The sequence below is a fragment of the Neltuma alba genome, unplaced genomic scaffold (genome assembly GCF_004799145.2).
Source record: "Neltuma alba isolate B1F8T4 unplaced genomic scaffold, ASM479914v2 tig00012808_pilon, whole genome shotgun sequence".
NCBI lineage: Eukaryota > Viridiplantae > Streptophyta > Magnoliopsida > Fabales > Fabaceae > Neltuma > Neltuma alba.
In genome coordinates this window covers 118,131-133,264 of record NW_021637205.1, presented here as the reverse complement: position 1 = coordinate 133,264, position 15,134 = coordinate 118,131, and the positions used below count along the sequence as shown (strand labels likewise).

General features: G+C 33.8%; 2 protein-coding genes across 2 annotated transcripts; one reads left to right on the top strand and one right to left on the bottom strand.

The window, feature by feature from the left end:
* Positions 1–176: 176 nt before the first annotated feature.
* Positions 177–5,209, top strand: LOC114731236 (DNA repair protein recA homolog 3, mitochondrial-like). Its single transcript, XM_028918375.1, has 8 exons — positions 177–359; positions 768–822; positions 1,020–1,243; positions 1,545–1,632; positions 2,169–2,341; positions 2,889–3,035; positions 3,337–3,471; positions 4,407–5,209. Exons 1-8 carry the CDS (start codon positions 291–293, stop codon positions 4,761–4,763), a joined length of 1,248 nt encoding a protein of 415 aa, XP_028774208.1. The 5' UTR covers positions 177–290; the 3' UTR covers positions 4,764–5,209.
* Positions 5,210–7,795: 2,586 nt separating this feature from the next.
* LOC114731251 (putative transcription factor bHLH041) lies at positions 7,796–12,611 on the bottom strand. Its single transcript, XM_028918392.1, has 8 exons — positions 12,289–12,611; positions 12,074–12,196; positions 11,860–11,962; positions 11,750–11,764; positions 11,571–11,633; positions 10,781–11,488; positions 10,187–10,597; positions 7,796–7,910 (listed from the first exon to the last, which is right to left on the bottom strand). Exons 1-8 carry the CDS (start codon positions 12,402–12,404, stop codon positions 7,842–7,844), a joined length of 1,608 nt encoding a protein of 535 aa, XP_028774225.1. The 5' UTR covers positions 12,405–12,611; the 3' UTR covers positions 7,796–7,841.
* Between the last annotated feature and the right edge of the window lie 2,523 nt (positions 12,612–15,134).

The following is a 15,134-nucleotide window of genomic DNA, read 5'->3' as shown; positions in this document are numbered from 1 at the left end:
AAATTTATTTACTCTATTTTTTTCATGGAGAATGGCGACCTCTTACCGGCGACACAACTATTCAAAATGGAGGGAAAAGTAGATTAATTAAACCCCCAAAAACCCTAAAAAAACGCGGCAGTGGTCTTGTCTGAGAGACTGACGCTTCACGGTTCACGGTTCAAGTTTGTGCTTGTCCATGAGTGAAACTCTTGCTTCTTTTGCTCATAACATTGTTTAATGTTCGAGAAAGTTTCTGTCCTTTTGGTCATATTGTGAGGTTGGGAGGTCAGAATCTGCGGGGTGCTACTATGTCCAGGCTGCTTCGTAAAACTTACCTTCTCAGGAGCTCTCTTTTCGGCCATGACGTTACTACAATGGTACGGCTCTATTTGTTTGAATATTCTTGTTTTGCAACCTGTACATTATTAGTATGCATGGCAATCGACTCTATTTTAATCGACATTCCTTTTTGGCTGTATTCTGTTGCACGAGAAATGTTCCACTGTCCCCTCCTTCCCCTCCTTGTTTCTATACCTTCTCTCTTGAGTTGAGGGATTCTGTTACAGCTCGGTCATCTATTTGTTGTCTACCCCGGGCCCCCATTTAAGGAAGGGTTTGTTTGAACTGTTAGTCGTGAAAATCTGATAAAGTACCGGCATAAGCTTTTTCCTTAATCGCCTTTCTCAGGAATATATGTCTTTATGTTTTTCAAGGAAAAATATTATGGCCATTTGGGTTTGGTATGTGGTCAATTATATACTTATAATTGTTTACCCTTTTTCCAGGGCTTTAGACATGGATTATTGGCCACAGCGCAAATTTTAAGCTTCTCAACTCGAGGTTGTTGAAGAATGCATTTTTCTACCCTCCCCTGTATCCTTAGCTGATGATAAGAGGCTTAATTTATTTTGCACCATTAATTACGCCAAAGGGATCGCCATAAGTCTTTGAAATTCGTTGTCTCATTATTCCCTTTAAGGTTCACTGATCTTATCATGACGATGATGATGATAGCTCTTATTTCGGTCTACTTGAAGGTAAAAGGGGGTCAAAACCAGATGGAAGTGATTCATGCGAAGAAAATATGTCTAAGAAAGAGTTAGCCCTACAACAAGCTCTGGATCAGATCACTTCTGCACATGGAAAGGGATCTATCATGTGGCTTGGTCGCTCTGTCTCTGAAAAGCATGTACCTGTAGATGTAGTGTCAACTGGTTCTTTTGCGCTTGATATGGCACTAGGAGTTGGTGGACTTCCAAAGGTATCTTTAGATCCTTGCTTAAAGAAGTTTCTTTCTCTTCGTTGGATATGAATAGACTTTAAAAATCCTAGTGGCTGCTAGTTGTATATGATTGTCATCACTAACAAATCTTGATAATTGACAATTTGGCTTTTATAGTTTGCTACGAGTAAAAAGTTGTTTGGGAAATGAAACAGTGTGCGATTCAGTTTTCACAGACAAAATTGGCTTTTGTATATTGGAAGGGACGAGAGAGCCAATATTATTCTGCAGTGTGCAATACATGTACGCTGATTAATATGCTTCAGTGTGATATTTGTAGGGACGTGTTGTGGAAATATATGGTCCGGAGGCTTCTGGGAAAACTACTCTTGCCTTGCATGTGATTGCAGAAGCGCAGAAGCAAGGAGGTTATCTTTATATGTTACTTCTGCAATCATTATTATACTATTTATCGCGTTATATGCTTTGTTGGGACTATTATTTCTGTAGATATGATGACCTTTTAAAATTGCTTTTAACCTTCTCACTTCCCTTTCTCTGGATATTTGCCTGAGGTATTACTTAGGATGGACACAGTCGTTTGTTTGACTAATAAATTTATGCGTAAATCATTTTCATGAAATACTCATTTGACCAACATTATTGATGGCGTTGAATTGTTGGTCAAAACCTTATCTCATTTAATTTATTCTATGCTTTAACATGCTATGCCAACAGTTTATTGGTGCTTGCAGAATTCCATTTGCCCAAAAGAGGGGCACACTGTTATTGTTACCTTATTTTGTAAATTTTACGTGATAAGTATTTTTAGGAAACTTTGAATTATCTAGACTTATTTTCCTGTTCTTTTAATGATGAAGAGGGGAGGTCTGCAATTTCAGCCAGTTTGATCAACATGCCAGAGTATCTCTATAAGTATTTTGTACTTGTTTGTTTTATGTAGGCTATTGTGCTTTTATTGATGCTGAGCATTCACTTGATAAAACACTCGCGGAGTCTATTGGTGTTAATACTCAGAACTTGCTTGTCTCTCAACCTGATTGTGGTGAACAAGCACTTAGTCTTGTTGATACCTTAACTCGAAGTGATTCAATTGATGTAATTGTTGTTGATAGTGTAAGTATGGAGATTTATTTTTTAATTTTTGTTTTCTCCACTCTTTCTGGTTGGTCTTTGACTTTTGTGGGTACTTATACTTACTGCTATGCTATTGAGTGTCATTTATGCTTTCTGCAATATACTCTTCTCTAATTTGTGGTTTTTATGAGTATCATTGCTTGCATGTCTCTGCTATTATCTGTATCGCACTCCAATATAGTGTAAAACCACTTACCATGAGAATGATGCGTGTGATGGTGATAGTGTTGTGGAAGCAATGAGTTGTTTTAAGAATTGCAATAGGACTGAATTTAATTTAATTTTATTGTAAATATTGCTGTTTCTAATAATTTGAATCTTCGTTACTGCCTACTAAAGTTTTTTTTAATGGAGTTATGTGCTTACTGCCCGTGTTGTTTCAGTTTTTCCCCCTCTTCTCTCTATTTCTCGTACCCTTTTAACTTGAACATGATCGACATTATCTTAAATTGTTTTTCATTGAACGGAAGATTTTATAGTTCTTGGATATATGTGTGGTAACGTTTTGCTTTGTGTCCAATGATAGGTAGCTGCTCTTGTTCCTAAAGGCGAGCTTGAAGGTGAGATGGGTGATGCTCACATGGCAATGCAGGCTAGGTTGATGAGCCAGGCACTTCGAAAATTGTGTCACTCTTTATCAATGTCCCATTGTATATTGATTTTTATAAACCAGGTACCAGCAGAGAATATATGGTATCTTTAAAAGCCTTCTGTTTGGACAAAACTTAAATGATCCTACTCTCTTCTTCTTCTTCCATTTTTTATATGTTATCTTTAAGAGCCTTCTGTTTGGACATGGATGATGTTCTCTTTTCCAAATTTCTTTATATGGGAAAGTATTGTTGGTATTCTCTAGGTAAGATCATAAGATGTGTGCTCTGGAATATACTTTGGGCGGTCTGGGTTTGTTCAAATTAATTGAGAGATGCTTTTATAATGATTCAATCGTAAATGATTCTTGTATGCTTCTGCAGGTGAGGTCAAAGCTTTCTACTTTTGGGGGTTTTGGTGGGCCATCAGATGTTACTTGTGGTGGTAATGCATTGAAATTCTATGCTTCAGTGCGGCTAAATATCAAACGAATAGCATATGTTAAGAAGGCAGAAGAGGTACCAAGAATGTGCTTTTTGACCCTGCCTTTTTGCCTCTTGCTATATTGTTTAGTTTGCCATTTCAAATGCTAGTGTTAAATAAGCATGAAATAGATAACTAAGGGTTAGCCGAAATTGAAACTATAAGCTGCTTCTTCTAGTTACAATTTAGTGGGAAAAATGAGCGATGTCATGTTTTTGAACTTAACAGCATCATCTCCAGCTAGTCATATTTATAGGCATCAGAGAAGTAGAGAACTATATCTTGAATAGATTTACTGCTAATTTCTCGATTGATTTTATCCTCATCCAACAGATTCAACTTTGTTCCGGGCTCCATGCCCTCTTTTATAGTTCTTCTCAAATTTTAAGTCTAAACTTTCCCTCTCTCCCAAAACTCTTTTATAAATTTGATCCTATCAGATTTTAAGAATCCAGTGCAGCACATGGGTCAGAATTCCAGTTGCTAGTATATACTCCCTCCAGTTCAAAATATAAGCATCAAATAACTAATTCACACAATTCAAAAAGTTAGTTAAAAATAAACATGTAAAACAATGCAACCTATTTTTCCTAAACACCCTTATTTATGGAGAGAAGTAAGCAGGAAGGAGAATGAGTGGAAAAAAGAGATGAGACATATAATTAATTATGGGTAAAAATAGAAAAAATATATTAAATGATCAGACAAATCAAAAGTGATGCACATAAAAAACCAAACTCCTTCAAAGATTTGATGCTTATATTTTGAGAGTATGAAACATCATTTTGGTATTTTTAACATTTAAGCATCTGTGCCTTTTGATGGATATTGGAGTCATCTTAATCTTGTTGAACCTAATGGCTCTCGCTGGTTAACTTAAATATCATAAGATCAATATTTTTAGAGCATGATATTTTTCATATGATTCTGGCTTTCCTCCTTCATTGTGTTTACCCTGCATGTCGTGCAGACTCTAGGAAGCCAGGTCCTTGTCAAGGTTGTGAAGAACAAGCTTGCTCCTCCATTTAAAACTGCACAGTTTGAGCTTGAGTTTGGCAAGGGTATATGTAGAGAAGCAGAGGTCTTAGATTTGAGCCTAAAACATAAATTCATCTCTAAGTCTGGTTCATTTTACAACTACAATGGCCAGAACTTCCATGGCAAGGATGCTCTTAAGAAGTTCCTGGCTAGCAACCCTAGTGCTCAAGAAGGACTTATTCTGAAGCTGAGGGAGAAGCTTCTTACAGCGGTGACAGATGGAGATGTTACAGAAGTTGTATCACCTTACTCTACTGATGAAGAAGCTGCTGCTGCTGCAGAAGCATGATTTTGCTGATACTCCCAAAGCATGCTTCACTTTATCTTTCCTTGCTTGGAGGCAGCCTTAAGCAACAAAATCCTCAAATGCTTGTGGTTCCGAATCATATGGCTCTTTTATCAATTAGTCCTCTCGGTTGCTTGATTGCTCACGTGAGGAAAGAGATAGAAATAGATGTGGGGTCCACCTGTCGTTGTGGGCCTCATGCGGATTCTATTCCATGCCTGTCTTCTTTCTTAAGCAATTAAGGGGATCCAAATCCATTTACTGTACGCTGTCGCCATTAATGGAATCATTGGGTCATTGGTTCATGTGCAGATTTTGTATGGAGGAAAGGAAGTGTCAATTGATATATGTTTGCAATGCATGTAGTTAATCATTGAGCCATTGCCTATTATGTGTAAGCATATAACTCTTCATGTATAACATTTCTGGTGTCGTCTTTTTCTTCCTCACTCCTGTTAATTTGCCCTTATTTCCCTGTAGTGAAGCCTGCAGCGTAGAGAGTGGATTTTATTTTGGGAAAATTGCAATTAGGTCTCAACTAAGAGAATACAAAAAGGTTTTTTAAAATCGTGAAATTATTCTGAAGTCTCAAGGGATTTTTTCAATAAATTTTATTTGTTTAATTATCAAATTACCTTTTTTTTAAAAAAATTTTTGTATTGATAACTGAAGGAGCAGTAGTTGACAATTTAGGATGTATGGACTGACAACTATCGTGGCTGATTTGACAACTTAAGGTGTGATATGTTGAGAAAATGTGTTATCAAACCAGTCGTGATAGTTGTCAATTCTTGTACCATAAGTTGTCAACTACTACTCTTTCAGTTGTCAATGCAAACTTTTAAAAAAGAGAGGATAATTTGATAATTAAATAAATAAAATTTATTGCAAAAAAATTCTTTGGGACTTCAGAATAATTTTATGATTTGAAGGGATTTTTTTGTATTAATTCCTTTAGGTGGGACTTAATTGTAATTCTTCCTTTTATTTTCTCCCCTTGGGATTAATCAGTGGTAAAATATATGTACAGGGACTTTTTTTTTTTAAAAAAATTTGTTTTAATTATTTGTTTTTCTGGTTGGAAAGTTTTATTATAACAAGTTTTAACCTTGCTGGAAAATTGGGAAGTTAAATTAAACCACGTAATTAGACCAAATAACCAGTCAACGCTTGCAGAAATATCCTAGTTATTTACTGAGGCAGCTATCAGCACCTAACATCAACTGGTTTGATTAAACTGGTTGTTTAGGGTTTGTCTATAAAAACAGTCCCTTAATAAGTGCAGCTGCCCCATCCCTGATGACAACCATGATTATCCATTGTGCACTGTGATGTCTTTTTTTTTTCAAAAACCAAAACCCAGTGCTGGTGCCATAGACAGTGGCTGAGTCAGGATTTAAGTACAAGGGGAACTCATATTCAAATATAGGAAAAGTTATTTATATTCATTATGTTACAGGGAACTTGACAAAATAAATATAAGAAAGTTGACATACGTTTTGTCCTAAAATGTACACACACAATACAAAGTTTTTAGATTTCTCCAAATATCTTTTGGCAAAATCATAGTCATAGTATTTAAACTCAACTTGACGGTCAGATAAGTAAATCAGGCTATTAGATGGTCTAGTGAAGAGTTTTGAACAAGCTGATCAGGTCGGATTTTACTTTTTCCTCCTCTGACTGAGCATGAGTTGTCGTTGAATTGAAAAAAGACAAAGAAAGATAATATTCATTAATGATGTAGTAACTCTGTTTTATTAGGTTAAATGCGATTTACACGTAAATACTCTGTTCATTTTGAATTAATTTCCTTATATATTTAAATTATATTATTTTAATAGTAATTAAACTCACCTTATTTCAGCCATGATTAGATTACTCACCTTCAAATCATCACTATTTCAACATGTTGAATGACCAATCCAATGCCTGGTCTTTTTCCCCTCGTTTGTTAGCTGATTGCTTTGAATCTCTCTCTCTGTCTCTCTATATGTACATATATATGTGTGTGTGTGTAGAAATAATAAATCAGTTGAAAGGAATGTAAAGAATCATAAATGTGATGGGTTTGGACATTGGAGGAGCGCAGTCAAAAGCGCCGTCTGAAAAGTTTGAGTTTAGAAATTTCCACAGAAGAAAATTCATTGACTAACAATAAAGCAGTCTCCATCACTCCCTCACTCACTGTACCTACGTGAACACGAATGAATCTCTGGGGCCCACAATATATGACGTGGAATTTAATGAGAGCCACTCCCATATATGGCTTGTTTAATGACCTCTCTAATCTTAATAAGTTTTAAAATTATAACACAGTTTTGACCATCTTTCAGTTTTTTGAATCCTCTCTTATTTTATTATTATTGTTCTCTTCCTGTCTAAAGTAGCAGTCAAAACTCAAAACAGGTAACGTGACGCCTTTAATTATTTATATCACAGTCTCCTGTATTATTATTATTATTATTAGTTGAAAAAATTATACTATTATCATGTCCCAATAAAATAAAATCTTTGCTAAAAAAAATTATAGTCAAGTTTTTTTTTTTTTCATTTTTCTCACATTTGAAACTTATCGTTACATGCCTTTTTTTAGGATTTTATGATGACTTTTTCTTATTATGCTAAATCTTTCAAATTGGATAAAAATTTAGGGGAGAAAAACCAACACCATTTAATACTATCTCTGATCTTAATTATAAAATTTTATTTATAGTTTATAAATAAGATCTTATAACTAAGACCGGGATAATATATAAGCATGAAACTAAAATAAGGTATGATGCGTCCGTTCAAATTTTTTAAAAAATTAACTATTTAATTAAATATGAAATTAATACAACATCTGATTCCCAAAAAGAGTGGTGGGTCCCTGGGTCCCATCCACTTGAGTCAAAGCAGTGCCTCCAGGCATCCAGAGTACATAATGAAATGCTAGGCATGCACACACATGAGATAATATGTATATAATATAAAATAAATACATGGGTGTATTTGGTTGGGGGCGCAAGTAAAAATTTGTGGAATAAATTATAGACGACGGCTGATGACGTGGGCTAGGGTTATTGGTCCAGGTGTCAGTCACTGTGCCAGGTCAGCAGCCACTCTCCTCACAGCTTCCCGGAAGGCAGCCTCGTCCCATTCACTCCCCTGCACGCATAAAAGAGGACTCACTTGACATCATTATTCTCCACAAAAAAAGTTGCTACTTTTGGCCTTTCGCATTCCCCTGTATAAGCGTATATGCATACTGCTTTTTCCTTTGATAAGACAAAGGAAGGTGTTGGATGGCTTAAATTCCAACGCCACATTATTATCACTCTTAAATATTTAGATTGTTCTAATCAAATTTGGACAGCAAGTGTGTACTGTATACATATTTTTATATTATTTCTGGTCCTAATTATAAGATTCAGTTGACTAATTTGAGGAGATTAAAGAAGTAAGTTAAGTTAGTTATTTGTCCTAAATAGATATTGTCTTTCCTAAAATATCATTGCTAATCAAGTGTATTAACTAGAACTCTTATTATTAGAAGGACTACTTTGGAAAAAAATGTATAAATATAAGAGACAAAATGGATTGAAATCTTATATTTAGGACTAAAATAAAAATCAAATAGGATCTTATATTAAGGACCGGAGGTAGTACTATAATTTCAAGAAATTTAACATATTGATATTTAATCTGAATAATTCATATCAAATATAAATCATAAAATGCAAAAAAATAATAAAAAGAAAACATTTATAAGTTCTGCTAACTCCGGTCATAATTATAAGATCTTGTTTGTAGATAAAGTCTTATAATTAAGACCGGAGATAGTATATAGCAACTACATGTATTGTTCATATTGAAAATGAAAAACCACAATCAACGTAGGACAATAATTGAAATGTAAACCTACATTTAGTTTTTAAAATCTAAAAACAAAAAAAAAGTGTACTTAATTATAAGTATAACCACAAATAGTGTAAATAACATAATATTTATGAATAACATGGATAAGGAGTTGAATAATAAGATATTGAACATTTTTTAAGCAAAATTTGACCTGAGTTAAAAATCTAAATCACTTAATATATAACATATTTTTTTTTTTTAAAAAAGTAATATTTAAGGCCCTTTTGGTTATTTAAAAAAAAACTACAAGTCCTAGCATCATTCTCATGGAAGTAATTAAGAAAGCCTCTTAGTCCTAGTCATTCTCATGTCACATGTCAAAATCTGTAAGAAATCATTTTAATGATGCAAATAAATTACACATAAACAAAGTGGTTGTTATTCTTATTTGACGGCTGAGAAAAATAGAATCCTCTTTTTGAATGTTTGAATAATTTTGCGTTTTACATCTCATCAGCTTGATTGTGACTCTTCATGCCCACCTAACCAAAACAAAACCAAACTAACATTTTTGCACTTTCTTACCTCCTTCCTAAATTTTACTATGCCCTATACATATTATTTATATATCTATATACTATTATTGCAATCACTTCATCCTTTAGTTGTACCAATCAAAAGTGAATTCTAGGATCCAACAAAAAGCATACGTGACTAATATTAAGCTAGACTATTCTAAATCTAATAGCCTATATTTTTAGTATTCTAGAAACATGGCGACTATGTATCATATCAATTTGCCTTTAGGGTCCTGGCTAGTTCTGACAACTTGGTTTTTGAAATAAATGTATGATAATACTAATGAAGGGTCTAGTTGTGTAATTTATTATCATTATCATGTTATTTTTTATATATATTTATCTAAGACATGACACTCGTCTGATCCTAAATATAAGATCCATTTTATAGTGTAAATTACATTACAAAACGGGTTTTTATATATTTAGAACTGGAGGAGTACTATCGTGGGAAATATACTCACATACACACACATATTCAAACATTATCGGATAGATAGTAATGTATTTGAGAAAATATCATTTACGAATGAATGAGGGAAAAAACTCATTATATATATATATTTTTTAAAAAAGATCTTTTAATAAATCATAAAATTGTGAACCATGTATTATGAAAAAGGGTAGTTGTTAAAAATTATATTGACAATTTCTAAATGTGAGCCAAACATGAACAAGTCTTAGAAACTAGGTCAATTATCAAGTACACGATCAACTAGCATCTAATAAAAACTAATTAATGACAAGACACTGAATTAAATATGTTGGCAACTCTCCTTATCTAAACTATTAATTATTTTACTAATTTTAATCAAATTGCATTATTGATAAACTAATATACTAACTAGTTGAGCTAAGGTGTTATATGTACTGAGAAATAATTCCCATTAACGGAACGTTTACGACGAATTTTAATTTATATTTTATATTAGTATTAATTAATTAATTTATTTTACCATTTTTCTGGTATAATTTCATGAAGTTTTCACGTGGAAAGGAGCATACCTCAACCCTCAGTCTAACGGTGATACGGTTGAAGGAAGTGGCGTGAGCTAAATGGGTGTTAGCTTCCATGGAAATCAAGCTCAGATTTTGATCTTGCTTCAGAAATCCCAGTAATCGAATCAGAATATCGACTTGAGAACTTTGTCCCCTCACCGTCACTTCCAAGTCCACGATTCTCTCTTCCGACGGGCTGGATGCTGGTTCGCGTGAAATTGTTCTGACATTTAACCTTTCGTTTACGATTTCATGATCATCGCCACTTGCTTCTTTCACAGCTGGTGGAACAGCCGCCATTGATGATGATGATGTTGCTGCCTCCAGCCACTTGTTTCTCTCTCTAAGCTTTTCTGTCTCCGCCATTAACGAGCTCAGTACTTCCTTTGCTGTTGTAAGTATTGAAGCTTTGTCTTTCTGAAACAAACCCAAATCCACATTCTCTTATTAGGCTCTTGAAACTGCTCGATGATTTGCTCAAAAGAGAATATTATTTCTGAGAGGACTAATATATTTTCTGTGACGTTTGACGATTCACGAGCGTTAATCATATGATATTGAGTTCCTTAATCTAACAATTATCTATTGGGTTTATTGTACCTTGGTTCCTGGAGGAAGAAGAGATCTAAGAGCCTGGAAGTTCTCGTTGAGCTTTTCACGCCTTCTTCTTTCTGAAATCATGTGATGAAGCTGTGTACTGCTGGCCGGGCGAGTTGTTTGAATACGTTCTCTCATTCTGATGAAATTCAAGCCTCTAAAGAATGTCAATGACCTCTTAAACAAATCTTGCCTGCGCAATTGACCTCCTGGTCCCCTTTGGGAAGAAGGCGAGGGGATAATGGGGCTGTACCTCCTGAAGGCACTAGTCCCATCATGAGGATGAACCATATAATTAGGCAAATTCTGATGATGATGAAGTGGGGCTGAAGAAGAAGAAGAGGGTGGATTAGAAGAAGAAAGAACATGAAGGATTGCTCTCATTATAGCATCATTTTCAGTCTCCGGTGTGGGAAATGGGCTCTGTACTGTGGCTTGAGCTAATGCTTGGATGGCTTGCTGGTGTGAGCCAGAAGAAGAAGCTGTGAGGGATTGATGATCTTGAGGAAAATGAGGAGAAGATCCAGGAATGTTGAACAGAAGGGATGAGTATTCAGGGCTTCCTGCAGATAGTGAGAGTGATCTCAATGAAGATGAAGATGATGAAGGTGGGTTCTGACTCTGATCAATGTTTGCCTGCTGATTTGATGATGACTGTAATCTGGAAAATTCATCTGGGAACCAATTCCTTAGTGCTGTTTGAATATCATCCTGCACAGCAAAATCAAAAACTTCATGAGCATATCAGAGACATGAATCATTTATTCTGAAATACCAGATATGGTTTGCTTACTTGAGACATGTCTGGGAATCCAAGTTCCATTTCTCCATTGTTGCACCCCATAAAGACAGCCGTCTGTGAACAACGCAACAAAACAATGGCTTTAGAAGGTTGGTTGAATTTTCTGCATAATTAACTTCAGCAATCAATTTTTTTCATGTATTCAGTTCATTATTCTTCACACAGCAGACCTTAATCCTTGCTTCCTGCAAAAAAATAAAAAATAAAAAGGTTAGTTACCTTAATTAGCCCAAACAAATGCTTCATATTAAATCCTTATATTCAGCTCATAATTAATTACCTGATAGAATTGTGTCTGTATTGGGGTCCATGCCCGTCTTAGAAGATCTGGTTGCTGCAACTCAAGGTAGCTGCGGTTCTTGAAAGCCAGTCCTGGAATACGGCTATATAAAACAAAAACAACCGACATAAATAACTTTACAAATAAACAATACATAAAACACACACACTGAAACTCATATTCATTCACAGAGAAGGGAAAAAATGAGAATTACTCATTGACATCAAATGTTAAACTCCTATATTGGTCAAAAAGCCTTTGAGCTACACTAATCCCCAAAGAAGTGCTCGGTTGGTTGATTCTTACATTGAACAATCCATCCAAACACAGCAAACGGCTGCTCAGAAAAGCAATTCAGAAACGTAAGTACAAACCTATGACCAAGGAAGAAACTCTACCATACAACAACAACAAGTGTGTGTGTTATACTTGGACAAGGGGGAATCATAGGCCCAAAGACAAATGTATGAGCAGCCCGAGAACTGCACTATAGATTGCAGAAAAATAGCTCTGGCAGGCTCGGGGAGGGAGAAGACAGCGTCCATGGATTGATGCTAAGGAATAATAAACATAGGTTGTATTGTCATCATAGGAAGATGATGATCAGAAAATGTTGGGAATCTGATGTCTGTCATTGTAGTATGCTTTGGTTTATGTAATCTTCGGTGAAAAATGAAAGAAGCAACTTAACAGAAGACATATGTATGCTGTGGTTGGGGGGACAGGCCGCAGGAGGGAGGAAATGGAGGAGTAGTGAAAATTCTCAAGGTATAGAAAAATTCAAGGTGCTTAATTGTTTTGTGGTTGTGTGTGTGTGAATAGCAGGATCAGATCACAAAGGGTTTTGAAAAGTATATAGGATTGGGAAAAATAGAAGAGATTTTTAAATGAAATGTGAACACTACATAACTCAGATGCCATAAGAAAGCCCCACCTGGATATGAGAGAGCAGCCACAGAGAGAGAGAGAGAGAGAGAGAGAGAGAAGAGAGAGAAGAGAGATGGATTGTCTGGTTGTTGTAGGTAAGTGAGAGAGAGAGCTTGAAAAGTTGAAGGAAGCAGTGAACTTATACATATAATGAAGCAGAGAAAAGGAGAGAGAGCTGGAAAATAAGAGAAAAGTAGAGAGAGAGAGGGGGAGGGAAGGAGCGAAGTCAGTCCGCCAGGGGGGGAGAAGGTTGGAAAAGTAGAGAGTCAAAGGTCCATCCGTTCCTGCCTTGAAAAGTTTGAATTTTAGTCAATGGACGAAGCTACTTGCAAGCTTCCCTTTTTTTAATTCTCGGAGTTTGCCCCCCTTTTTTTAAAAAAGTCATGGCCAAAAATCCCTGTTGGTTTCTCAAGTTTACCCTGAATATTAACTTGGTTACTAAAATTTAGTTTTCTATCAACGCAAGTCCCTATAGTTTTATGATCATGCAAAATTAGTCCTCGTGGTTTGAAAACATATTTTTAAAGGCATATGTGGTCTAATCATTAGCTTAAAGATGACAACTTATCTATGGATTGTAGAAAACATTGTTGGTCTGAAGAAACTAAATAAAAATATATAAAATTGTATTGGAAATTTAAATGATAAAAAATAAATTTTAGGTACCAAATTTAAAGGATTAAAATTTTTATTATCTCAAGATTTTTTTTTACAACTATTTTACTCGGATTATCTGGCAATAGATGTATTAGCTTAATTAGTGATCTCAAATTTTTTTTGGACCAAAATTAGTGATCTCAAATTTAAGTTTTGGATATACAACTACTTCTGTTTTTTAAAAAAAATTCTCTTCCCTCCTCTTATGGCAATAAGATGAAATTTAGTTTAACTTGAAATTAATAAGATTATTTATAACTTGTAAATATTTATTCTAAATTTTATTTTTCATGTAGATAAAATGTAGTTTTGGTTGTTTAACTAGTTTTAAATGATGTTTTTTTTTGTGTCAATTTTTTTTTTTAAAATTAAACATAATATGTTAGCACGAAATTTTTTTATCATTATTTAAAATTTTAATGACAGCATATTGTGTTAATAAAGTTAATAATATTAGAGTTAGAGGAATTAAAAAATATTTTATAAAATTTAAAGATTAAAACAAAGTCTTGTATAAGAAGTCAAAAGACGAAAAGTACTTTCGTCTATATATAAATATATGTGGATTCCAGCAAAATAAAAAAATTAAATTAACATGCGCGGACTATATATGCAAAATTATATAATAATCATGAGTGGATTGTGACATGCTATAACCAACGTTCCCTCGGTTTTAAAATTCCTCCGATTTCGACATATTTAATTTTATCCTCAACTTACATTATTATTATAATTAATTTGATTGTACGAAGAGTTGTCACAGTTGAATGGGTTTATTTACATTATTATTATTATTATTATGTACTCTAAATTTTTTTAAAAAAATACCATTCGATGGCTATAATCAGTAATTATACACTTGGACTCTGAAATTTTCGTGCGTCCTTTGTAACTTGTTCATTATTTTATTTTATTTTTTGGTGTGAATTGATCCTTTATTTTTATTATTTGTTTCTTTCTCCAACTCATTTTTTTAATTTTATTTTTTTAAAATGGTAATACCTTTCCCACGTGCTCGTATTGCTAGTTCTTCCGAGTTCAAACTGTAATTAAATTAACTGATAGCTTTATTAATTTATAATTGATTTAAATTGAAAGAATCTAACAGGAATTTATGCAGTTCTTTAATGGCTTATTACTTCTTTTGGTGGGACCGTGAGCATTCTCATGATATGGATATACTCGCGGGTATAACTTCTTTTTTTAATCAATTTCTCAAATTGAAGTCTTCATTATTTCTGTGAGATTTAAATTTTGATGTAAAATAAATTCATTTTTGTGGCTAACGTAAAATAAATTAATTGACAGTTTCATGCATTCTTAATTCTTAATTTTGCAAAAAAATATATATATATAATTTTTTTTATTTTGGTCATCTGATATCCGACGCCTTTTCTGAATCATATTACTAGGTATATGAGTAACAACTTTTTCTTGCAGATAAAAGCAAAAAAAAAAAAAACATTAGTGTTTCTTTTCAAGAACTATACTTTTCTATCACAAAATTTATTTTCCGAAAATGTTACATTTTAGTTAAGAAAAAGGAAAAAATTCTATCAAGCTCTACGATATTTATGTATGAACAAAAATCAAGTTACCTATTATAACTATTAGTCTCAAATTTTGATATTCAATTTGATCCTAAATATAAAACTTAATCTATTTTGTCTCTAATATTTATCTATTTTTTT